Source organism: Bos indicus x Bos taurus, chromosome X, assembly GCF_003369695.1.
Source record: "Bos indicus x Bos taurus breed Angus x Brahman F1 hybrid chromosome X, Bos_hybrid_MaternalHap_v2.0, whole genome shotgun sequence".
Lineage (NCBI taxonomy): Eukaryota > Metazoa > Chordata > Mammalia > Artiodactyla > Bovidae > Bos > Bos indicus x Bos taurus.
This window is the reverse complement of record NC_040105.1, coordinates 29912497-29939719: the sequence shown is the minus strand read 5'-3', so window position 1 is coordinate 29939719 and position 27223 is coordinate 29912497. Positions and strand designations below refer to the sequence as shown.

The 27223-nt window shown below is 38.1% G+C and overlaps 1 protein-coding gene across 6 annotated transcripts in view; it reads right to left on the bottom strand.

Moving 5' to 3' along the window:
- GK (glycerol kinase) overlaps nucleotides 1–27223 on the bottom strand; it is a 77317-nt gene that overhangs the window by 8702 nt on the left and 41392 nt on the right. For all 6 annotated transcript variants that reach the window (XM_027533801.1, XM_027533804.1, XM_027533802.1 and 3 more), the window contains 9 exons: nucleotides 26682–26717; nucleotides 26239–26306; nucleotides 20071–20113; nucleotides 19311–19391; nucleotides 5159–5237; nucleotides 3968–4064; nucleotides 3085–3169; nucleotides 2090–2210; nucleotides 1837–1980 (listed from right to left, as the gene is read on the bottom strand). In XM_027533801.1, coding sequence (XP_027389602.1) covers nucleotides 1837–1980; nucleotides 2090–2210; nucleotides 3085–3169; nucleotides 3968–4064; nucleotides 5159–5237; nucleotides 19311–19391; nucleotides 20071–20113; nucleotides 26239–26306; nucleotides 26682–26717 — 754 coding nt within the window. The remainder of the gene's footprint in view (nucleotides 1–1836; nucleotides 1981–2089; nucleotides 2211–3084; nucleotides 3170–3967; nucleotides 4065–5158; nucleotides 5238–19310; nucleotides 19392–20070; nucleotides 20114–26238; nucleotides 26307–26681; nucleotides 26718–27223) is intronic.

Sequence of the window (27223 nt, the reverse complement as noted above, 5' to 3'; positions counted from 1 at the left end):
TGTACAGTCCATGTGGTCGCAAAGAGTTGGACATGACTGAGTGACTTTCACTTTCATATGCATGGCTGTCACTTTGCTGTACACCTAAAACTATCAATAACAACTGTTAGTTACTATACTCCAATACAAAATAAAAAGTTTTTTAAAAAAGAAAGTTTACTAAGATGTTCTAAGTACTATACTTATATTCACTCATCATTCTTGATAAATTGTTTCACTTATTAAACTGACGCTTGTTACACTGTATTTAACTGACATGGAGCTTTACCAGGACTCAGATCCCAGTATGGTTGCCAAAGACTGCCAGTGACTGCAGAGAGAAGCTTGTGTGGAAGTTGGAGGGAAATTCAGCCTGGTCTGCAAAATGAAAGGAGATGCGGAGACAGGCTATCTGCTAAGACCAGGTCATTCACAAGCAGGTGGTGATGAATTAGAAAGGAGAATCCTATTTGATCTGCTTTCTCTTTGGGGGAGGGCAGAGGACCTTGGAAAGTAAATTGCTCAGTTATGTCCAACTCTTTGTCACCCTATGCACTGTAGCCTGCCAGGCTCCTCTGTCCATGGAATTCTCCAGGCAAGAATACTGGAGTGGGTAGCTGTTCCCTTCTCCAGGGGATCTTCCCAACCCAGGGATCAAACCCAGGTGTCCCACATTGCAGGCAGATTCTTTACCATCTGAACCACCACAAAATCCACTATGATGCCATTTTTTAAAAATATAAATTTATTTATTTTAATTGGAGGCTAATTACTTTACAGTATTGTATTGGTTTTGCCATACATCAACATAACCCTGTATGAGACAGCAAAAGAGACAGAGATGTATAGAACAGTCTTTTGGACTCTATGATACCATTTTATACACAGCTTTTTAAAAAGGTTTAAAACCAAATTGAATATATAAAACCTGACTTCTGTACACAAACTTAATTACAGGTATTGGGGCTTCCCAGGTGGCGCAGTGGTAAAGAATCTGCCTGCCAATGCAGGAGATGCAAAAGACATGGATTTGATCCCTGGGTCTGGAAGATCCCCTGGAGGAGGAACTGACAACCCACTCCAGTATTCTTGCCTGGAATAGTTCATGGACAGAGGAGCCTGGCGGGACAGTCTATTGGTCTGGCTTGTGGCTTAGTTTTGTTTGTTACAACAGTGAGTCAAATATTTAATGCTCATTGATTTAAATTGTTGCTGCTTTTGTCAGGCTAGCCCTGCTGTGCTTAAAAGTTACCAGAATGGTCCTTAGCCAAGTTAATCCTGTCCTAAAACTGGTCATTGGCACTAAAGAGGACCCAATGCAGACATGATGGGTCAGTGGTCTATATATCTCCCTTGTCACTGTCAGAAAAGGTTACACTAACAGGCTATTAATAAAACTGATAATGTGGCAGTGTTATCCTCGTACATGAAGAGACTATAAACAGTAGAAGTGAATGGTAAAAAAGTGATTATAGAAATTTGTGGTTTTTTTTTTAAATAGGGAACTATTTCTCTTATTTACATTCATTCAGATATGAAGCCAAATATGTTTAGCAGCTGAATATGAAATTACCTTCACATTTGCAATCTTATTTCATTTCTTGATTTGTGACTAAACCACCAAACTCTCTCTCCCTTTTCACAGTACACCAATCTTCAGTCTTTACGAGTACCCTCACTGAAAAAGATAACTGTAGAGCACAGGGAACTATACTCAATATTATGTAATAACCTATAAGGGAAAAGAATCTGAAAAACATAGTATATATAACTGAATCACTTTGCTGTACTGCTGGAACTAACACAACATTGTGTTAGAAATCAACTCTACCTCAATAAAAAAATAAATAAAAGTACCCTCAGCGTTGATCTGAGGTTCAAATCGCTCCATTGTGACAGCCGACAAGTCCTCAGGCTCCAGACTCCAGACGCCAACCCCTTCTGCAGCCCCTGCAGCCATGGCGGCTCCCAGAGCAGTTGTTTCAGGCATGGATGGTTTCACTGAGGGGAGCGAACAACATCACTATCTTAGCAATTACATATGCCTGAAAAATCAGTTCTTCAAAAAAAACTTGACTATTGGGGTTTGAAGGAATGAGGGTTTACTGACCTACTGGAATATACAGAATGTCTGCTTGTAACTGCATAAGGATTTTGTTGTTGGTCATTCCACCATCTACCTGCAAATGGCTGAGTGGAATTCCACAGTCACGGTTCATGGCGTCCAAAATCTGAAAAAAAAAAAAAAAAAAAAAAAAAACAATGCAATGAACATCATCAAAGTACCACACAGTAATATCTCAGAAAATAGTCATCTTCTACTTAAAAACACGCAAAAGCTCCCCAAAGCCTACAGAAGGAAAAAAGAGATTTCTTCTAGGTCTTCCTTGGTCTGGTTACCACCAACCTTTTCTCTTACCACTCCTCTGCACTCACCTCTATATCCAGGCAAGCCAGACAACTCTATTTTGCACCCTGATTTCCTGCCGTGGTGTCTATGTTTGTGCTGCTATTCAAATCCTTTGCCTAATATGTGTCACTCAGCATCCCCTCAACTGTAAAATGCCCAGTGCCCAGCAGCTAACAGGAACTTAGAGAGTAATGACAGCTGGGAAAAGAAAACAAACTTGCATTTATTACATTACTGTTTAGGCAGGCTTAATTAAAAAATTTTTTTTTCTTTTGGCCTTACTGTGCAGCCCATGGGATCTTAGTTCCCTGACCTGGGATGGAACCCGTGCCCACTGCAGTGGAAACATGAAGTCTTAATCACTGGACTGCTAGGGAAGTCCCCAGGCTTAATTTCTGATTATGCTGGGAAGATTGAGGGCAAGAACAGAAGGGGGCAGCAGAGGATGAGATGGTTAGATGGCATCACTGACTCAATGGACATGAGTTTGAGCAAACTCTGGAGATGGTGAAGGACAGGGAAGCCTGGCATGCTGCAGTCCATGGGGTCACAAAGAGTCAGACACGACTTACTGACTGAACAACAAGAACAAGCTTATTAAATTTTCATAAATTTCTGGCATATATATATATATAAAATTTGTATAGGAATAATAAACATGGATTAAATACAGGAAAAAGGCCCATATTGATTACCTCTCGAGTTTGGAAACAAACAGCTTCTAATGCAGCAAAAGCAATATGGCATTTATTGGTGAACTGAGTGAGCCCACAGATGATCCTAAAAATACACACAAAGATTTTTAAGATTAGAGCAGAATAAATGAGTCATTAATCGGGAATGTTCTAAATATGGAAAGGTTGAATTTGGTACATAGAAGTGTATGGGGGGAAAAAGACATTAAAAAGCCAAAACTGGACACAAACATTAAGTAGCTGGCAAAATCCTTATAGTCTACAATGTTGCATCCACATATGAAAAAGTTCATGATCTATCTGAATAGATGACAATAATATAAAACCAAATCAATATTCATCTAGATGATAGCCTTTTGATACATAACTTACAGGTGCCTTGAAGATAAAAGATAATAATACTGACATAAATAGGAATATAGCCAGGGCTTATTGTGAGATGACATAACTTTGTGGAATTTTTTCTAGTATTTATTTATTGATTTGGCTGAACCAGGTCTTAGTTGTGGCAGGTGGGATCTAGAACCCAGGTGCCCTGAATTGGGAGGGAGGGCAGAGTTCCAGCCACTGAACCACCAGGGAAGTCCCTGGAGTTCTTCTTTATATCATGCCATGGGGCATGCAGTGCAGTAATTTAGTTCCTCAACCAGGCATCGAATCCATGCCTCCTGCAGTGGAAGCGTGGAGTCCTAACCACTGGACAGCCAGGGAAGTCCCAACTTCTTGGAGTTTAAAGGTTCTAAAATTATACTTCCCAAGGATAAAAGGTTTCGTCCATACTTCAAAATCATTTGAAAATAGAAAACTATCAACCAATAAGTTTTTAGCTAATATAGTAAATAAATCAAGACAGACAAAAGCATACCTTATTTTCAATTCTTACCCTCTTGCACTGGGCTCCCAATAAGGTGCATACAGCCCCGAAAATGCTGGGACGAAATAGCAGCCATAAGAAGTACCTACTTCTTTAGCAAGTTTTTCTAACGTTAAAAACAAACAACAACAACAACAACAAAAAAAAAAAAAACACACAAAAAATCATTCCAATATATACTACTTCTTTTCATCAACAAGCACACATGTTTAAAATATTAGGACAGGACTTTTGGTTTCCTAATATGCAGTACAGCAAAATGTTGCTAATTGTAGCAGAATATGAGGAGCAACAAAAGCAAATTTCTCCTTTACAAAATATAACCCAGTCCAAGAATGAAAGGAACTGGATTCGTTTTGTTAAGGTATTGTAGCTCATTTCCACTATTTTTTAAAAAATATTTAATTTATTTTCGGATGTGCTGGGTCTTCGTTGCTGTGCACAGGCTTTCTCTAGTTGTAATGCCTGGGAGCTGCTCTCTAGACATGGGGCACAGGTTTCTCATTGCAGTGGCTTCTTTTGTTGTGGAGCACAAACTCCAGGGCACGTGGCCTCAGTAGGAGTGGGGTAGGGGCTTAGATGCCTCACGGCATGTGGGATCTTAGTTCCTGGACCAAGGATTGATCCTGTGTCCCCTGCATTGGCAGGCGGATTCTTAACTACTGGACCATCAAGGAAGTCCCAGTTTCCACTATTTTTAAGGTTGCTGACTAGCAGATGAAGAAGTGGCCTTCACTGCATTCCTAATCAGAAATGTGTCCCTGATTATCTCACCTTCAGGTGAAATGAAACAAGCAGGAGAGTGGGTAGGGAGTTCAAAATAATTACCTATCATTTGAAAATAGCCATAGTAATATTTAAATTACAGGTTCTGGAGTTTTAATTCTCACTCTAATAAGAGTTAAAGCTCTTTCTTATCAGATAAATTTAACTGCAGATTCTGGCAATCTTCGGTGTTCAATTTTACACTTGGGTAATTTTTATGCCTTACCGTGACTGTTTATGAATAAGCACCACTAATTATGTCAATTTGTTGTTTTATAAATCTTCACAAAGAGTCTTTTATATATAAATCAAACTCATAATAGGAATCCATATAGTTTAATGTCAAATACAGGGCAAAGCATTAACAGACTGCAAGGGTAAAATATTAACAATTTTCATTATTTAGATTCCAGCCCTTTGTTAGAAGATACTCACCAATTTCCTCGGAGCTTTTTATAATTCCAAGATTGTCTCTAAGCCAGCGAATAACAGCACCAGCTATAGCTACTGAACCCTATGGAAAATAAGGAATCCGAGAGAGAATATATTAAATATGTTATCAGTACATAAAGTTCTTATTGAGCATATTGTCTGTGTATGATTCTACCAGATGGATACAATTCAAAAATTTTAACTTTGGGACTTCTACAAATGTCATAAACCAGGTCTTTTAATATAAACATGGTTTTATCTAAGTTATTATAGAAATTTTTCATGAGGCAGAGAAGAGAGCCCTCCAGTAGACCTTGGACCTGTTCCCATAGATGGACATCACTGTGCTGAGCAATCTGTTTCTTGAACAATTGTTCTGTTGCTAAATGACAATGGTATATTATCACCCAGAATACATTCCCATCGTAGCCACAAAGTTATTGGGAAATGTTACCCTGAAAGTTTTTTAAGCCCATTTCCCAAATTAAACAGTATATTAAATCTAGCAACCACACACAAAAAAGTCAACAAAGAAGGCTAACTGCAAAGTAATTATTCTTAGATAACTAATGAGGACCTAACTGTATAGCACAGGGAACTCTACCAAATGCTCTGTGGTAACCTAAACGAGAAGGACATTTTTAAAAGAGCGGATATATGTATAACTGATTCACTTTGCTATACAGCAGAAACTAACACAGCTGCTGCTGCTGCTGCTAAGTCACTTTAGTCATGTCCAATTCTGTGAGACCCCATAGATGGCAGCCCACCAGGCTCCCCCGTCCCTGGGATTCTCCAGGCAAGAATACTGGAGTGGGTTGCCATTTCCTTCTCCAATGCATGAAAGTGAAAAGTGAAAGTGAAGTCGCTCAGTTGTGTCTGACCCTCAGCGACCCCACGGACTGCAGCCTACCAGGCTCCTCTGCCCATGGGATTTTCCAGGCAAGAGTACTGGAGTGGGGTGCCATTGCCTTCTCCGAACACAGCATTGTAAAGCGATTATACCCCAATAAAAATTCATTAAAAAAATAATTATTCTTTACAACAAAATCACCAAGGGATGGAGTGGAGGGGGAATGTATGGCTGTGGCAATAAGGAAGAAAACATACAATTTGGAGTCAGATGAACTGGGTTTAAGGCTGAATTCTATTTCTTAATAGATTCATAATTTTAGGTAAATTAGTTGGGCTTTCCAAGACTCCATTTATTCGCCTATATAATGGTAATGACTATAATAATAGTTACCTAAAGAAATTACAAGGAGGCTTAATATAGGAAGTATACAGGAATATACAGGAAAGTTATTACTGAATGTAAATACTAGTTTCATTAGTTCTTTAAGTGTTAAAAAAACATATCAGCCAAATTCCATTGACTGATGTATGGATAAATGTAGTATACCTACACACTGGAAAATTATTTGACCATGAAAAAACATGAAATTCTGCTACAACATGGGTGAATGTTGAAAACATCATGCTAAATGAAAGATCATATATTGTATAACTCAATTTATATGAAATGTCCACAATACACAAATCCATAGGCACAAAGTTGACTAGTGCTTGCCTAGGGTTGAGGTGATGGAGTTAGTCTTTGGGGAAATAAAAATGTTCTCAATTTAGACTGTTGTGATGACTGCAAAACTCTGTGAACATACTAAAAACCACTGAATCATACACTTTTAGAAGAGTGAATTGTGTGATACGGGAAGGACATCTCCATAAAGCTGTTTATTAAAAAAAAAAAGATTCTGGGGCCAAAAGAAGTATTAGCACAAACCATTAGGAGTTCCAAAAAAGGTTTCTTGGTTCTGATGTTTCATTCATACACATTTGTTCATCTTCTGTGTTTTGTTTTTCATATAGATTACTAATGTAAATTACTTCCATAGCATCACTCCAAACCAAAACATCAGGTAATACAGTAAGTGTAGGAAACAGAACTTTTTTATACGTTGCTTGCCTGTCTATCCCCAGTAAATTGAATTGCAAATGGTTATCCCTTCTTGCCATCAGTTTTCAGGATGTAAACAAACTAGACGCTGAACATGTTGCTATTAATACATTCTACCATTCATAGCTGCTATGAGAACAAGTCACTATATTCTACTGAAAAGCTGGCAAAACACCAGTTGCTCTTTTTATACAGTGAATTTTCAGCTATAAAAATCATTTGAGGAACTGATTTGACATCTCTGTGAAGATAGAACCAGATTTTAAAAGTGGGACAATAACAATTTAGCAAACATCTGACAAGGGACCCTAACCCAATGCCTCTCCTCAAAGAATACACTTCCTAACTTTGATATATTATATACTTAGGTAGAGAGTAGGACCGTTAAGGAGAACTAAGTACATTTTTTGCTTCTGGAGACAATTCAACTCTGAAACATCCTTTGGAAGCAAACAATTCAGAGATACTAGTGCCAAAGACTAGAAAACACGTAAGATTCTCTAGACCAGTGCTGTTAACAGAAATATAATGTGAGTTGCAGATATAATTTAACTTTTTTAGTTACCATAGTTAAAAAGGTTAGATTAATTATATTTTAACTCAATATATTAAAAATATTATCATTGCAACATGTAACAATATAAACATTGAGATATGTTTATATATATATATATATATATATATATATATATATATATCTCACTAAGTCTTGGAAATCAGGTATATATTTTCTACTTACAGCACATTTCAATTTGGACTAGCCACATTCAAAGCGTTCAATAGTCAGGTGTGGCTAGTGGCTACCATACTGGACAGCACAGTTCTAGATCTACATGGAAAAACAGATGTTCTTTCTCCTTATACACTCAAAAAGAAACTGGTCCTACATGGCATCTAACCAAGAAATGTGTATGTTTCCAATGGTTTTAGGTGAGTAAACAACGAATTTTAAAAAGCCATTAAGCTGGAAGTCTAGTGGAGTGGTCTTATGGCTATGAGCTAGTGGAACTTCATATTTTGGGAAATCAAATGTTGGTGTACCTCCTTTCCACTGATGAGGGCAATATGTTACACGCTCAGATAATTTTTTTTTCAGAGGAAGCAATGTGGTTATAAAAAAAGGAAAATCAAGATTTTCATTAAAGGTAACTGATTGAGAACATTATTGAAGACATTATTTAAAGCCACTGTCAAGCTTCCAGAAGAAAATTATTTTAACTTTGGTCATCAGGAGTATAAAGTAGTGTTCTATTGTTGAGCAGAGAAGTAGGTTTAATATGAAAAACACTTATCTGAAATAAGTATATAATTTTGGTATCATGATATAATACTTGGTATAGCTCTTTACAAATTAATAAAAATAAGAGAAACCTCCAAATTCACAAAAGATGTAGTCTTCTGAATCCAAAGGCAGGAGATAAATTGGAAAGTGGTATAATGCTTTGAAGATGGGCAGGGAAAAGAGTACAGGAATGGAAACCTAAAATGATAGAAGGTGACTGTCTACTTGTGATCAAATAAGTTACTGTCAATTATATCATAAATATAAAGATTCAATACTTCAGCTCATCAACTAAAAATATGAATCAACTCTTATTCTAAGTCACGATCCACTGGGAAAGCTACACAGAAGCCTAACTGAGGTGTAAAACATAATAGAAATGAGAGGGCTTTCCCAGTGGCTCAGCGGTAAAGAATCCACCTGAAATGCCAGAGACGTGGGTTCAATCCCTGGGTTGGGAAGATCCCCTAGAGAAGTAAATGGCAACTCACTCCAGTATTCTTGCCTGGGAAATCCAATGGACAGAGGAGCCTAGCGGGCTAAGGTTCATAGGGTTGCCAAGAGTCCGATACGACTGAGTGACTGAGCGTGCACAAAGAAAAACATAATAGAAATGGGTAAAAAGAAGTTCAATGATAAATGGACAAGAGAAATAAATTACTCAAAACTAGACAAACAGCCTGGAAAGTGAAAAGCTAAGGAAAAGGCTATGTGAAGATTGATTAAAAATAACCAGGTAGCTCCGATATAATGTCATGGCAGGCAAACATACGTTCCCTCGAAAGTTCCTTGAGATGAATGTTACTGCCATGAACAGTATTATAAAGTAGATTATTTCAGGATGTAGGATGTGTCTCACAATGCAGTTATGGTTAAAATCAGTACATGTGGAGAAAAATTATGTAAACTTTAGGTTATCCTTAAAGTGCTCAAAATCAACCATTAGGCACAGGAAATAGTTGTGTGTATACTACAGTAATACACAACACTATATAATTAATACTGTACTTAATTTATATATGATTACAAATGCAAAAATCTAACTACAGCATTTGTAATTGCAAAGAGAAGACAACAGGAGCAGAGAGGTGAATTGGGGAAGCATTTTTGAAATGTAATCTGTATCATTAATACTTTGGTAACAAGTTAGAGAATTAAAATTAAAAGCACTCATTTGTCAGAAATTATACACCTGTGGCAGATTCATGTTGATGTATGGCAAAACCAATACAATACTGTAATTAGCCTCCAATTAAAATAAATAAATTTATATATATATATATATATATATATATATATATATATAAAGAAAGTATACTTTCTAAGAAAGTACATTAGAAAAGTCCATAAACAATGTTTACAGGCTCCCATGATCCTCAACTCCTGCTATTCATGCTCTTCCATGATGCTTTCCCTTTAAGTAAGGTGGGATCTATGACTTGCTTTTAACCAACAGGACCTGTCAAACATGACAGGATGTATGTGGCAATATGTATGTGATTACGTTGCATAACATTATCACACATGTTTTCTGGACTCTCTCCCCGCCTTGCTGGTATTAAGTCCTCACATAGGAAGGAACTGCAGGTGGCCTCTAGGAGCTGAGGGCAGCCTCTTGCTGACTGCTAGTAAGAAACTGAAACCTCCAGTCCTACAACCACAAGGAACTAAATTTGGTCAATAACCTGAGTGAACCTAGAAACAGATGGAGTCTTAGATGAGACTGCAACCTCAATCTACACCTTGTGCAATCTCAGTCTAAATCTTGACTGCAGCCCAGTAAGACCCTGAGTAGAGGATCCAGCTAAGCTTTGCACGGAATCCTGACCCATGAAAACTGTAAGGTAATAAATGGGTATGGTTTTAAGCCACTTGCATCAGTGGTAGTATTGTTATGCAGCAACAGTTAACTAATAAATAAGGCTTATACCTAAAATGAATATCTGGCTCAAGAGAGATGAAAAACTCCAAAAAAGAAAAATTTAACACTAAAATCACAAATCACATCAAAGAGATGAGAAAAAGGACATTTAAAGAAAACAATGGGTGGGGGGGTGTTAGCCCCTATGGAAGATGGTATGGAGATTCCTTTAAAAACTAGGAATAAAACCATCATATGACCCAGCAATCCCACTCCTAGGCATACGTCCTGAGGAAACTAAAACTGAAAAAGACACATGTATCCCATTGTTCATTGCAGCACTATTTACAATAGCTAGAACATGAAAGCAACTTAGATATCCACTGACATATGAATGGATAAAGAAGTTATGGTACATATACACAATGGAATATTACTCAGCCATAAAAAGGAACACATTTGAGTCAGTTCTAATGAGGTGGATGAACCTAGAGCCTATTATACAGAATGAAGTAAGTCAGAAAGAGAAAGATAAATATCATATACTAACACACACACACACACACACACACACACACACACACACACACACACATATATATATATATATATATATATGGAATCTAGAAAGATGGTCTTGAAGCATTTATTTGCAAGGCAGTAATGGAGAAACAGACATAGAGAACAGACTTACGGACATGGGGAGAGGGGAAGAGAGGGTGAGATGTATGGAAAGAGTAACATGGAAACTTATATTACCATACGTAAAATAGACAGTCAATGGGAATTTGCTGTATGTCTCACGGAACTCAAACAGGGGCTCTGTATCAAACTAGAGGGGTGGGAAGGGGAAGGAGATGGGAGGGTGGTTCAAAAGGGAGGGGACATATGTACACCTATGGCTGATTCATGTTGAGGTTTGACAGAAAACAACAAAATTCTGTAAAGCAATTATCCTTCAAATAAAGAATAAATAAATTAAAAAAAAAACAATGGGGTTCTTATAAGAAATCCTCTTTGGAGCTCATGTTTAAATAGGCAAAAATGGCATAATATAGGATTTGGTATATAAACAATACCTATTGAGTGTCTACTATATGCCAGATTCTGGAATAGAGTGGTGAACAAGACAGGCAAGTCTTCTGACCGCAGGGAACTTATATCCTAGTGACAGAATACAGAACATGGAAGTATCAAACCCATAGTATGCTCAAGTTCATAATCAGATCAAAGCTCCCCAAAAGCATTTTGTTTTGGGAAATAACATTTAGAAAAAGATGAACGAAGAAGAGAGAAGCACAGCTTGGGGAAGATGGCACACAGATGGCAGAGGGAAGGCAGAACTACTCACTCTATTTTGGTAATTCTTGCTCTATTTTGTTTCAGTATCTTCCACCACTAATAAAAATTTCCAACTAGCAACAGTGGGACAAATTTAAGCAGTTTAACATGAGTTTAAAGTCTCAAAACAACTGAAGGATCATGTGTCCCACTTCCTTTTTACTAACAATGAAATAGGGACCCAGAGATGTTAACATTCTTAGTGATAAAATCCCTATCAACAGAGATAGTTGAGTTTACACTTTAAAAAAAATCACCTGTGTCCCTAACAGAGGATAACAGGCAAAATATAAAAAGAGAAAAACAAAACAACACATGCTACCTCAAGAAGAGAATAGCATCAATGTGGACAGAAATAGAAATGCACAGTCAAGTAGGGTTTGAGGCCACAGGCATGATGGATTCTGATTCATTGTTCTGTATGTGTCAGGCAGCAGGAGGGGCTGGAACTGACTCCTGCAGAGGAAAAGAATTCAGAGTGCTTCATGTAAGACCAGGAAGAGTGTCAGTGTTTGAAGCCAGGGGCTCGGTGGCGCTCTCCTGCTTGTGTAGGGGTGCTGGAAAACAAGCAGTTGTCTACCTGCTGACTAAGGCTATTGGCTTAATGGAAAACGAGACCAGAAGGGAAAATTTCAAAATACATGAAGAAATCCAGTATTGAAACATCAGACATAGTGTTCAGAAAACAGAACACCTACATGCAAAAGAATCAACCCAGACTACTTTCTCACACCATATATGAAAATAAACTCCAAACAGATTTAAAATTTAAATGCAAGATCTGAAAGTATAAAACTTCTAGAAGAAAACATAGGCTGTATGCTCTTTGACCTCAGCAATATTCTTTTTGTACTGTCTCCTCAGGCAAGGGAAACAAAGGCAAAAATAAACTAAAAAGCTTTTGCACAATGAAGGAAGCTATCAACAAAATGAAAAGGCAGCCCACTGAATTGGAGCGAATATTTGCAAATGGGGTTAGTATACAAAATATACAAAGAACTCATATAACTCAATGTCAAAAACTATCTGATTAAAACATTGACAGAGGACCTAAATAGACATTTTTCCAAAGAAGACATATAGATAGTAAATAGCCCCATGAAAAGGTGCTCAACATCACTAATCATCAGGGAAATGCAAATCAAAATCATAATGCAATCTCCCCACACCTGTCATAATGGCTATTATCAATAAGACAAGTAATAACAAGTGTTGGGGAGGATATGGGGAAAAGGGCACCCTTGAGCCCTGGTGTCCACCTCTGAGTAATTTTTCAAGGGGAAAAAAACACTAGTTAGAAAAGATATATGCACCAGCATGCTCATTGCAGCATTATTTACAATAGCCAAGATATGAAAGCAACCTGAATATCTCTTGATAGATGAATAAAATGGATACTTTTATAATATATATAATGGAATATTACTCATCCATAAAAAGGGGTGACATCTTGTGATTTGCGAAAATATGGGTGGACCTAGAGGGTACTTGCTAAGTGAAATAAGCCAGAGAAAGAAAATATAGCATGGTATCACTTGTATGTGGAATCCAAAAAATAAAACAAATGAACAAACAAATTAGAAAATAGACTCACAGAAACAGAGAACAAAATGTTGGTTGCCAGAGCGGAAGAGGGTAGGAGGATGAGTGAAAGAGATGAGGGAGATTAAGAGGTACAAGCTTCCAGTCATAAAATAAACAAGGCATGGGACTTCCCTGGTGGCCCAGTGGTTAAGACTCCATGCTTCTAGTGCAGGGGGTATAGGTTCGATCAGAAGCTAAGATCCCACAAGTGGCGTGGCCAATAAATAAATTAATTAAAAAATAAACAAGTCACAGGGATATGATATACAGCACTGGGAATATAGTCAATATATTATAATAATTTTGCACGGTGACAGATGCTAATTAGACTTATTGTGGTGATCATTTTGTAATGTATAAAAATACTGAGTCACTATGTTGTACACTTAAAAGTAAGTTAAGTGTAATTTAATTACACTTCTATTAAAATTTGATTAAATTAAAATATACAGACTTTTTAGTAAATTAGATAGTACTGCACATCATACGCTAGCTTAGAAGCATCACTTCTAGTAAAAATGTATGGAAGGGGAAGAAATGACATCAGTCAACAAAACTTAACAGTTGGAACAGAATTCATTCCAATCTGACAAATAAGTCTTTAAAATAAGTATGTGCTAAATGTATTCAAAGGAGTGAATTAGGAGACTTCCCTGGTAGTCCAGGTTAGGACTCTGAGCTTCCACTGCAGGGGTACAGGTTCAATTCCTGGTCGGGAAACTAAGATCCTGCATGCCGTGTAGCATGGCCAAAAAAGAAAAAAACAAACAAAAGCCAAAGAGGTAAATTAAGGTATGATTTCCATGAAAATAAAATGAATTACAAACCAAAAGAAAAAGAGAAATAAAACAGAATCAGGTGAAAACTAACCAGTTAAATATTCTAGAAATGAAAGTACTGAGTGAGATTATAAAAGGTAGTAGTTGAGATAAACCATAGAACAGACAAGAGAAAACAGGTAAATTATTGCTCTTATACACTGCTGGTGGTATTTACATATGGTAATGAAAAAGAATGAAACAATAGTGGTGAATCTCACAAATAGAATGTTGAGTGAAAGAGACCAAAGTTTGCATACTGTATTACTCAGGCTCACTCTTTTGTATTATTAACATATAAACTATTAAAAACATGCAAAACTAACTCTGGTGTTCAGGGTTGCACATTTAAGTGTTAGAACTATAAAGAAAATAAGAAAGTGGTTATGATAAAACTCAAGGCAGCAGTTACCTGAGGGGAAAGGAAAGAGGCTGTGATTGGGAGTCGCACATAGTGGGTTCTTGGCAGTTCTGTTTTTTGACCTGGGTGAGGTTACATGGGTCTTCATCTTTAATATTTCTTTTTTCTGGCTGTGCAGCATGTGAAAACTTAGTTTCCTGACCAAGGATCGAACCTGGGCCCCTTGCAGTTAAAGTGTGGAGTCTTAATCACTCAACTGCCAGGGAAGTCCCACATGGGTCTTCTTTAATAATAACGTGCTAAGCTGTATATTGATGGTTTATGCATTTTTTCCTACGTTTTACATTTCACAATTAAAATGTTTTTGTTTTATTTGTTTTAAAGAGAAAACTTTGAAATGTAGATACTGAGAAACTCACCAGGGATACAGCACAGAGAAACAAAGAGTTTAAAAATATATAAAATGGCAGTTAAGAGACATGGAGGGTGGGTTGGAAAGTTCCAATATCCAGACAATAGCAATTCCATATGAGGATGGAGGCAGTGGTAGAGAAGCAATATTTGAAGAGATAATTGCTGAGAATGTTTCAGAACTGAAGACTTGTATCCAAGTACCTAACAGAATAAGTAAAAATAAATCTAAACTAAGGCATATCATAGTAAAACTATGGAATGTCAATGATAAGGATATAAAGTTTAAAAACTTTATATCAGGGCAGCCAAGGTCTGATTGGCAGCAAAACATGGCCGGAAGGGATGTAGCTACAAAAACTGAGATTTTTACATCCACTCCAGAGAGAGGGCACAATAAAGAGAAACCTATAAAGAATAGGCTTACTACCCCAGATTCTATGAACTTTGAAAGGTTGTCCCTCAGCAAGAAAAACCTGGGGGTGGTGAATGGGGACATAAAAGGTCTGGGACCAAAGAAATGATACTGGACACAGAAATTGATAAATATGTCAATTAATATGATTTTTGATTGACTGAAAATAGTATGAATTACTGTATGTTTAAGAAAAGGGGAAAATGAAAATTGTGAATTCCATGACTGCTGGTGGAGGTGGTAGGTATAAAGCATTCAAGGTTCTCATCATGGTTGGATGGTTATTAAAAATATTAAACAATTATAAACACTCTTGGAAAAATATATAATTATTATTTTGAAAGTACTACTAAAAAAACCCCCAAACAATTAGAAATGCCTTATGTTGCTTCCTAGTCAGCAGAGGCATAATGAAAGAAGACTAAAAACTAAGAGGGGTAGGCATAGTTTCTGTTTTCAAAGAGGGCACTTTTAAAAATTTTTATTTATTTATTTATTTTGGCCTCACCAGGTGGCTTGTGGGATCTTTGTTCCCTGACGGGAGATTGAAACTCTGCCCCTGGCAGTAAAAGCATGGAGTCCCAACCACTGGACCACCAGGAAATTCCCTAGAGAGAGTACTTCTGAAAGTAAAGAAAGTTACTTTTTGACACCTCAGATTGCAAAGCCTAACCAAAATCTGTCAAATTACAGAAATGAGTATTAAATACCTGCTTTATAAGCACTTTCCCCCAAAATGAAGCAGGGCGATTAGGTGGAATTTGCATGAATTCACTGAGAAAAAGTTATACCAATCTAGCTTGATTCTCTGCATTCTTTTTTGATTTTTAAAAAAATTTTACAAGATTTTTGTGAAAAGAATTAGAAAATATGGAAAAGAAATTCTATCTGTCGTTAACAAACTAGTGTGTGTGTGTGTGTGTGTGTGATGGCCGAGTTTCTAGGTTAGCAGAAGGGTGTGACATATGGGGGATGCAGTGAAAAGAACACTGGACTGGGGAGACTGAAACCCTGAATATTCAGATGTATAAGGAAGGAGACGGTCCAGTGGGGCAGCCTAGGCATCTAGACTCTGATGTCCAATAATGTGAATTTGCATCAAACTACCTTGGCCAAATGACTCCAGTTTCACTTGCCTTCTTCATGCATGAAACAAGGGGATAGCAGGGTATAGCGAAGCCTGTTGTCATCTAATCCACTGCTTCCCTCAGCTTTAAAATTCTATGAAACTAAAAAAAATTACATGAATCAAAAGAAAATCATATGGTAATATATATGCTGGTGCTCTGTGACAACACGGAGGGATACAGTGGGGAGGGAGGTGGGTTCAGGATGGAATAGACACATGTATACCTATGGCCAATTCATACTGATGTATGGCAAAACCCATCACAGTACTGTAAAGTCATTATCCTCCAATTAAAAGAAATAAAAAAAAAATCATAAAGCTAATGTGTTAAGTCTCCAGATAAGACAAAACTGGAAGAGTAAGGGTGAAGAATGAAAAAGCATTCAGACTTGTGTCAGAATTGGCTGAAATCACTATCATGAAATTTAATAGGAAGAAACAAAGACCTCAATTTAGATGAACAAAAGATCATCTGTGCAAATATTAATACAAAATGGCATAGACGTGGCTTGATAATTCACTCAAAAAGAGCTAGATATTTTAATATATGCTCTTGGAGCCAATGATATGATGGGATGATTAGATTAAATTAACGAACTCTCAGACTAGAGTAGCAGAAACAGTATTTATGGCCATGAAGGCACAAATCCCATGGTGGGCATATTTCATTTTATTATTTTTTAAACATTTATGTATTTGGCTGCACAGGGTCTTAGCTGCAGCATGTGGGATCTAGTTCCCTGACCAGAGTTAAACCTGGGCCCCCAGCATTGGAGCATGGAGTCTTAACCACTGGACAACCAGGGAAGTCCCAGGAATACCTCATTTTACTGTGCTTCCCAGATACTAGGTTTGTTTGTTTTTTTTCCCCCACAAATTGAAGGTTTGTGGCAACCCTACACAGAGCAAGTCTACTGGTACCATTTTTCTAACATTTGCTCACTTTGTATCTCTATGTCACATTTTGGTAATTCTAACAATATTTCAAATTTTATTATATTTGTTAAGGTGATCTGTGATTAGTGATTTTTGGTGTTACTACTGTAATTGTTCTGGGGTGCCACAAATTGTTCCTATATAAGACGGTGAACTTGACGATAAATGTGTATGTATGTTCTAACAGCTCCACCGACTGGCCATTCCCCATTTCTCTACTTCTCCTCAGACCTCCCTATTCCTCGAGATGGAACAATATTGAAATTAGGTGAATTAATAACCCTACAGTGACCTCTAAATGATGCTCAAGTGAAACGAGGAGTCCCATGTCTCACTTTAAACCAAAAACTCAATAGAAATAATTAAACAAGTGAGGAAATAATATCTAAAGCTGAGATAGGCTGAAAGCTAGGCCTCTGGCACCAAATGGTTAGCCAAGTTGTGAATGCAAAGGAAAACTTGAAGTAAATTAAAAGTGCTATTCCAGTGAACACACGAATGATAAAGAAGTGAAACAACTTTACTGCTGATATGGAGCAAGTCTGAGTGATCTGGATAGGAGATCAAATGAACCACAACATTCCCTTAAGCCAGAGCAAGGCCCTAACTCTCTTTAATTCTATGAAGGCTGGAAGAGAAGAAGCTTCAGAAAAAAATGTTTGGAGCTAGCAGAGGTTGGTTCACGTAGTTTAAGGAAAGAAATTGTCTCTGTAACATAAAAATGTGAGGTGAAGCAGCAAGTGGTGATGTAGAAGCCACAGCAAGTTATCCAGAAGATCTAGCTAAGGCCATTAATGAAGGTGGCTACTAAACAACACATTTTCAATGTAGATGAAATAGCCTTATATTGGAAGGAAAGACATCTGAGACTTTCACAGCTGGAGAGAAGAAGTCAATGTCTAACTTCAAAGCTTCAGAGGATAGGCTCTCTCTCTTGTTAGGGGCTAATGCAGCTGGTGACCTTAAGTTGAAGCCAATGTTCATTTACCACTCTGAAAATCCTAGGGTCCTTAAGAATTACAGTAAATCTACGCTGCTTGTGCTCTATAAATGAAACAAGAAAGCTTAGATGACAGCACATCTGTTCACAACATGAAGTGCTGAATATTTTAAACCCACTGTGGAAACATGATGCTCAGAAGAGGATTCCCTTCAAAATATGAAGGGAACTGACAATGTATCTGGTCACACAAGAGCTCTGATGGAGACCTACATTGAGATTCATGTTGTTTTCCTGCCTACTAATGCAACATATGGGCTTCCCTGATGGCTCACGGATAAAGAATCTGCCTGCCAATGCAAGAGATATGTGTTTGATCCCTGTGTTGGGAAGATCCCTTGGAGAAGGCAATGACAACCCACTCCAGTATTCTTGCCTGGAGAATCACATGGACGGAGGAGTCTGGTGGGATACAGTCCATGGTGTCAAGAAGAGTTGGACATGACTAAGTGACTAAACAACAACAACAACACAGTATACATTCTGCAGCCCATGAATCAAGGAGTAATTTTGAATTTCAACTCTCACTGTTTTAAGAAAGACAACTTGTATGGCTACAGTTGCCATAGACAGTGATTTCTCTGATGAATCTATCCTGGGCAAACTATAATGAAAACCTACTAGAAAGGATTCATCATTCTAGATGCCATAAGAACATTTGTAACTCATATGAAGAGGTCAAAATTACATTAACCAGAGTTTAGAAGAAGTTCACTCCATCCCTCATGGATGACTTTGAGAAGTTCAACACTGTTTCTAGGAAGTAACTAAAATTAACGAGAACTAGAATTGGAAATGGAGCTTTTTTGTGACTGAATTGTTGCAAAGTCATGATAAAGCTATAGCGACTGAGAAGTTGCTTTTCATTCTTACAGATAACACATTCATTTTGATATATGGCAAAACCAATACAATATTGTCAAGTTAAATAAAATAAAATTTAAAAAAAAGATAAAAAATAAATAAAAAGGCATATTTATGAAAAAAATAAAAAAAAACACTGATTTTCCTTAGCTTTGAATGTCTGTCATATTATCTATACTGATTGAAATGTACTTACTTCTAATGCATAATATACGGGTTTATCTCTGCCGAGTTTGTAAGCCACTGTGGTCAGAAGGCCATGTTCAGAAAATACACACTGTAGGAAAGAGAAAAAGAGTTTACAGCCAGGAAAACAAAAAGACAGCATAAGAAGATTTTTAAAGCAAAAATGATCTAGTTATAATTCAATAAACATGACAATTTAGAAAATATATCTTAAAAATAAAAATTACCAGTATTAAGAACAATACACTTGGGAGACTTGGATAGAGATATATATACTACTATATACAAAACAGATAACTAATAAGGATAACCAATAGCACAGGAAACTCTACTCAACACTCTGCAATGACCTACATGGGAAAAGATCTTAAAAAAGTGGACATTCTTTGCTGTACACCTGAAACTACCACAACATTATAAATCAACTGTTAACTTCAATAAAAATTATTTAAAAAAAAACAATACACTCAAATAGTACAAAAAGTTTATCCCTTGTTGGAATTAAGAATCTGACAAGCTCCTAGTGAGTTATTCTACTAACACAATTAAAAACACACATATAAAAGTTAAAGAACCTAAAATGGTTCTTACAAGAATGCTTCAAATGTAGTGATACTCATCATTTTTATTGAGCTCTAAATTAAACCCTGATAAAAAATTTTTAAAAAGCTGCTGACTCAAAAGTTACTTAATAGCAAATTATGTTCAAGTATTATTTATATGAAGTTAAAGAAGACTTCCATTAATCTTTTAATTTGAAAAACACCAACCTTACGGCCTGTATTACATAGTAAGAAGCAGCCTGTTCCATACCTGCAGTTAGGGGAAGAATGAACAGTGGGACAATTTTATTAAAAGTAAATGCTGAAACGTTAATAATACAACATTGACATTTAACATAGAACAATAAAAGAAATTAAATTTTTAGAAAAGTTTCAAAAGTTAACAAATATCAATACACTCTTGGAATAATGTTTTAAAGAACAGACTAGGGACTTCCCTGGTGGCCCAGTGGTAAAGAATTCTCCTGCCAATGCAGAGAACACTGGTTTGATCCCTGGTCTGGGAAGACCCCACATGCCACAGGGCAACTAAGCCCATGTGCTACAGCTACTGAGCCCACACGCCTCAAAGCCCGTGCTCTGCAACAAGATAAGCCAACCCAATGAGAAGCCCAAGCACCACTAGGAAGTAGCCCCCACTTGCCACAACTAGAGAAAGCCTGCACAGCAACCAAGACCCAGCATGGCCAAAAATAAACAAAATATTTTAAAAATATGTGCTTTCTTAAAGAAAAAAGTCTAGAATAAAATGTACTTAGTGGAATCCTAATGGAAAAACTCAACATTCAAAACACTAAGATCATGGCATCCAGTCCCATCACTTCATAGCAAATAGATGGGGGGAAAATGGAAACAGTGACAGACTTTATTTTCTTGGGATCCAAAATCACTGCAGATGGTGACTGCAGCCATGAAATTACAAGAGGCTTGCTCCTTGGAAGAAAAGCTATGACAAATCTAGACAGCATATTGAAAAGCAGAGATATTACTTTGCCTACAAAGGTCCATATGGTCAAAGCTGTGGTTTTTCCAGTAGTCATGTATGGATGTGAGAGTTGGAGCATAAAGAAGGCTGAGCGCCAAAGAATTGATGCTTTCAAACTGTGGTGCTGGAGAAGACTCTTGAGAGTCCCTTGGATAGCAAGGAGATCAAACCAGTTAATCCTAAAGGAAATCAACTCTGAATATTCATTGGAAGGACCAATGCTAAAGCTGAGGCTCCAATACTTTGGCCATCTGATGCAAAGAGCCGACTCATTGGAAAAGACCCTGATGCTGGGAAAGATTGAGGGCAGGAGAAGGGAGCGGCGGAGGATGAGATGGTTTCATGGCATCACTGACTCAATGACATGAGTTTGAGCAAGCTCCAGGAGTTGGTGATGGAAAGGGAAGCCTGGCGTGCTGCAGTCCATGGGGTCGCAAAGCATTGGACACGACTGAGTGACTGAACAACAATGAAAAAATGCAAGTATAGTATTTGGAGCTTAGTCGTAACCCAAGTTCATGTTTATATTAATAAAATAGCACTGAGTTACAATAAATCCTAAATTCTCTCACAGTTACATCTCTACTAATCCACGTGGAGGGAAACATCATGGCTAATAGCCATTCAGCAATGGGGCAGGCCAGCCTAGCTCCATTATTAGGCAGTCGTAAACCTCTGGCATGGAGACGGTGTAGGTCCAGTGTGGGGGAAAAGTGTAGCTGGACTTTGGCACAGGAGTAGCTAGGAGGGAAAAGCTATTGCTGGTCTATCTTCTCCCTTCCCTACATAGGATAGGGTGTTCTAACAGTGCTCAGAGAGTCAGAGCCAGCACGTAGCACAGCTGCCAGGGAAGAACTGAATTTACTTTGTGGCGGCCTTATCAGGAAAAGCTTTGGACTCTGTAACAAATCTGGCACTTGGACATGCACGAGTGGTTCTGAATTGTGCTGAGCAGATAAGTGGTTCAAGCTGATATCAGCAAGGGTCCCATGGCAACACTTTTCAAATAAGTTGGCTGTCATCCCTGGCTTACCACAGCTGTCCTAACCTGCCTGGGATTCCCTCCCCACAGGCCCTGCTGCTGTGCTCTGTGACATTCATTAGCCCAGGTGGGAGGGCTCAGCCCAGGGGTACGCAGACAGATCCCAGCAGATGCTGCTATTAATATTAGTCAGTGCTAAGCCAACAGACCCCACTGGCTGTGTTTGTCTTATGGAGCAAACAGAACGGGGGCAATTTTTTCTGAAAAACATTTTTCCAGGAACCACTGATGTGAAGAAGAATTCGCCCAATACCATCCATCTCTTTTGCTTGATTCAAGCATGATTGTGGGCTGCTTGATGACCAGCCAGCACATTCAGGGAGCATGGCATCCATCAGTATCTACCTCAGTTTTCAAAGACACCAGTAGGCGAGAGTACTGGAGTGCGTTGCCATTGCCTTCCCCGCAAGTAACACTAGGTTCAGGTAATAATACATTTATGAAGTCAAAACACATAAATCTCTATACCTTTTTACTTCTGTAATGCTGAAAAAGCTACATATTTTAAGTCAATCTCCGTGAACAAATATTCATAAAAGTGGAAGTTAATTATCTGTTCCACACTTTATAAAGGAGAAATCTGTACTGATTTAGTCCCCATATAAACACTATGTATACTAAACAGTAGTGTACAAGTCCTAAATTACGAAATTGACACAGAGGCTCAAGGTACTTCATAGAAGTAAATTCTTAAGTTCATGTACACTTAATAAGTAATTAATGAGCATTATCAACACATGAAGAGACTTCTTTGCTACATTTAGGCCACAACATTTTTTTTTTTTTTTTTTTTGTGGCCAAACAATATGTGGGATCTTAGTTCCCCAACCAAGGATAGAACCCATGCCCCTTGCAGGAGAAACTTGGAGTCTTAACCACTGGACCACCAGGGAAGTCCCTAGGCTACTGCTTTCAAAGCCATATATAGGCAATTATTTTCCTCTTAAATGTTATTTTTTTATTCCCAGTCATCAAAAATATATGGGATTTTCAGCATTTATATGGTCTACCAATCCATTCTCAAGATTCTGCTGTATTCAGACAGTGGGAGTGGTGGGGTAGGGGTGTGTGAGTGGTCCTAGTTGAATCTGTGGAAGAGACAGGAGGCCTCTGCTCCTACACTTAGAGCCTCTGGGAGAGAGGAGGCACTTAAAACACAAGCTTTTAAATTAAAAACACAAACGAACAAAATTCCCCAAAGTTGGAAAGATCCTATTAATCTAACAAACTGTCTACTTCACTCCCCCTTCCTGGATGGTTGCCTTTTTGCATAGCACATTCTGTCTTGCTGTCTCTATCTTCTACTTACCTGCATCTCTTCTGACCATTTGTAACTTAGCTTCTATTTTGAGCATTCTATTAAAGCTTCATTCTTGGAGGTCACCACTGAAGACCTGATTTCTATGTCCTTTTCGTTCTATTTTGCACTGCTTACCAGGCCCCTCTCTTAAAGAGAGACCCTGGATCTCCACATTAATGACTCACTACATTTTATTTGTCTGAATTCTCCATCCAGTCATCTCTTCCTTCTTCTAAATATCTCCTCTACCTATATACTTTTTCTTGGTAATTTCATCAATTCTTATTGCTTCAAAAATCACCTCTAAATATGGGAAATTCAAAATCTATACTTTTATACTACATTCATTCCCCATGACCATGTATGTATAATGTATAGCCTACCAGTATCACCAACGTATCCCAAACACAAAGTCTTCTACTTTAACCCATTCCATACTTTGGCTACGTCTAACCACTGGGACCAGCTGACTAGACTCCATACCTGCTTCCTGTCTCGTGTTCCTCTGCAGTGCCATGGACATCCACCCATACCTCCATCTCAGTCCTCCTCATCCTTCATAGTCCTTGTTGCTGTTACTGAGATGCTGTAGTAGCCTCCATGTCCTCTCTGCCTCTAGTTTTTCCTCACTTTATTTTTTTTTTAAATTTTAGTTATTTATTTTTGGCTATGCTGGGTCTTCATTGCTGAGCGGGCTTTATCTAGTTGCAGCAAGTGGGGGCTCCTCTCTAGTTACAGTGCTAGGGCTTCTCATTGTGGTGGCTTCTCTGGTTGTAGAGCACGGGCTCTAGGTGCGGGAGCTTCAGTTGTTGCAGTATGTGGGCTCAGTAGTTGTGGCTCCTCGGCTCTAGAGCACAAGCTCAGTAGTTGTGGCACAGGGGCTTAGTTGCTATGTGGCATGTGGGATCTTCTGGGATCAAGGATCGAACCGTGACTCCTGCATTGGGAGGCAGATTCTTTACCACGGAACCACCAGGGAAGCCCTCTCCTCACTTTAACCCAGGACTGCCATATCATTAATGAACAGCTCCAGTCATCTCTGAATAGCAGCCCCCAAACCTTCAGGAAGTATCTCTTACTCTGGAATTTAGGGTGTCACACCACCTTAGCCTTATTTCCCCACGATCACTTTCCTACCCAACTGTTCTCTACATTCTCTAAATAAATTTTCCATTTCTTTCTCTAAATAAGTTTTCCATTTCCTTATTTGCATCTTGGTTCAGTGTTCCACGTGTTCACCAATACTGCTCAGTCTTCAAAATGTCTCACCACTAACAATCTTTGTGATTTTTCTTCCCTCCCTTTGAAACCCAACAGCAGTACTTCCAAGTTTCTTATGGCACATAAGTTCTGATTTATACTATGATGAATTGTATATCTGTGATCTTTTCCTTCAGGAAGAGAAACATGAGCCAAAGATCTTACAATTCTTCACCTCTTTCAACCTGCAGGGGCTGCTGAGGTACTCCGCCTGCCCTCCCTAACTTAAATCCCGCATTTCTGGAATTGGCTGATAATGCTTAAGAGGGAGGGGAGCATAAACAGAAACAAAATCAGGCAACTTTACTGGGCACCTCCCATGTGCTCTACAGTGTCAGGTACTTGCCAAAGAGAAATAGCATCTGCTTTACTAGCATTAGGGTGCCAGGCAGAGGAGGAAAGAAGAGGGTAGTGGGGATAGCCTACTTTTCTATCTATCATTTCTCTGACTCCTGACTTAGCTACCTGGAATCCAGAATTCAAAGAATATGTTTCTAGACCCACAGGATACCATGCATGACCTGTGAAGAATTTTCCTATCTCTCTTCTCAGAAAAACTGTCACCCAAATGTCACACTTTTGCATGAGGACTTCTGACCCTACTAGAGTATAAGAATACTACATCTAAAATACAGAGACATTCCATTACTGACAAAAAGGAGAATGTAAGCAGTGAAGTTAACATTAGTGAGAGAATTAGAAAACGCTCAACAGGACTTCCCTGGCGGTCTGGAGGTTAAGACCCCACACTGTCACTGCAGAGGGTGTGGGTTTGACCCCTGGTCCGGGAACTAAGGTCCCACATACTGTGGGGTGTGGCCAAAAAAAGAATCCTCGAGATAAAAACCATCAAAGGTAGACAGCCTGCTGCCAGGGCTGTGGAAATCTTTTCCACACAGGGGACAGTAAAGTATAAAGGTCAAGTGCCCTAAATCGAATCAGCTGGATTCGGATGCAAAGACTGCTTTCCTCACTTGTTAGCTTAACTTCTCTGAGTATCTGTTTTTCTCATCCTAAAGTGGGAGTCATCTTATCATTCTTAAATATGGGGCTTGTTACAGACTACATGTGTGACTATTAAGAAGATAAGATGAGAAGAAAAATGCACCAAATCTCTACTTCTGTCATTCCTTCTGCTTTGTGTTGAGGCAGAAACTTCAAATAACGGGGAAAAAGCATAGTGCCAGAGAAATAACTTTGAAAAATCCCACAAAAATATGACTTTGAAATTAGTGAGAAAGTCTTGTGCAGGAACAATATGTTGAAAATTAGAGTTTCTTCCCTCTGCTCAGCCTCCCTCCAACAACCTCTGCAAAGGGCAAGAATACTTTATTTTTTATTATTTAAAAATTTTTTTAAAATTATATTCATTTTGGCTGCCTGTATGGCATGTGGGGTTGTCACGTTCCCTGACTAGGGATCGAACCCATGCCTCCTACATTGGACATGTAGAGTCTTAACCACTGGACCACCAGGGAAGTCCGTCCCAAGGCAAAAATACTTTAAACCAGCATTTAGTTTCTGTATGGGAAAGGTTTTGAATTTTATAAATTAAGGTTTTCACAAGCTTCATCAGTGTGTTTACATATGCCGTGGTTTGATTTATGTGAAGGAGATGAAGAAAAACAAATGGCAAAAAGTGTAAACATATATAACGGTACTGGCACTCTTGAACTATTAATTTTTGGTCTGGAGAAACTTCAAAAGCTTTTCCTCATTCCAAACACCAAAGGAAAAAACAAACAAACGAGACCCCCTTGGTTTGCAGGTCTGTTTCTTAAAACTCACGTGTTTTTGGCTTGTCCATCTTGGAAGCACATTTGTCCTACCAACGCAGCAGACTGGTCTCCCAAACACTGAAAGGATATATGACAATAAAGAATACTAAGACAATATTATCCATTTTCTTTTTAGGAGAGCCATAAGATTTGTTTTTTCTTCTTCATTTAAGAAGGAGCGAATTGTCTTATATTCTTTGTATTGCCTCCATTTGGCCATTGCCCTATGTGTTAATGCTCCGAACAGGGATAGGAAGGGAGAGTTAGAATTAATTTACTCAACAAAATTCTTAATAGCCCACACTGCATCCCAGCAAAACAAGAATTAGCCAATTCTTCTGCTCTTACTTATTTTCCATAGTTAAAGAAGGAACAGATTGATTAAGGCAAGCCAGAACATGAAAGGGGGTGGGGTAGGGAGGTGGTAGGGAGATGTTTGGTGATGAAACTTACCCCAGATATTGGCACACCTTCCAAGGCCCCAGCTTTCTAATGAAATTTTAAAAAAGGATTATGAATAATCACAAATTTGGCTCTACTAACATAACTGTAATAGAAATGAACACAAATAGCAACATGCCAGAGCATGTGGGCAGACAAGACAAAGCAAGTGTTTCAACTACATGAGTGGTTCAGAGAGAGAGATACTAGAAATATTCCTTGAAGAGACATGGACATGAAACACTGGACAGGGAGCCAGGAGATGCAGGATCTACTCCTGGTTAGTTAAGTTAGTCACTGAGCAGGCTGCTGAAACTTCTCTATACCTCAATTTATTCATCTACAAAATGGGCCTGAGCTTATATGAATGCCACAGACCATTAGTTCTTTGCTATTATTGCTGTTACTATGAACAGACTAACACATCCTTCATAATGAACACAGAGCTATCAAACCAGCACAGAACATGTTTATTTTGGAAGGCTGAATTTTACTAACTGTTCTTCCTACCCAAACTGCTCTTGATAAATAAGAAACAAGAGAGAGGTTCAGGT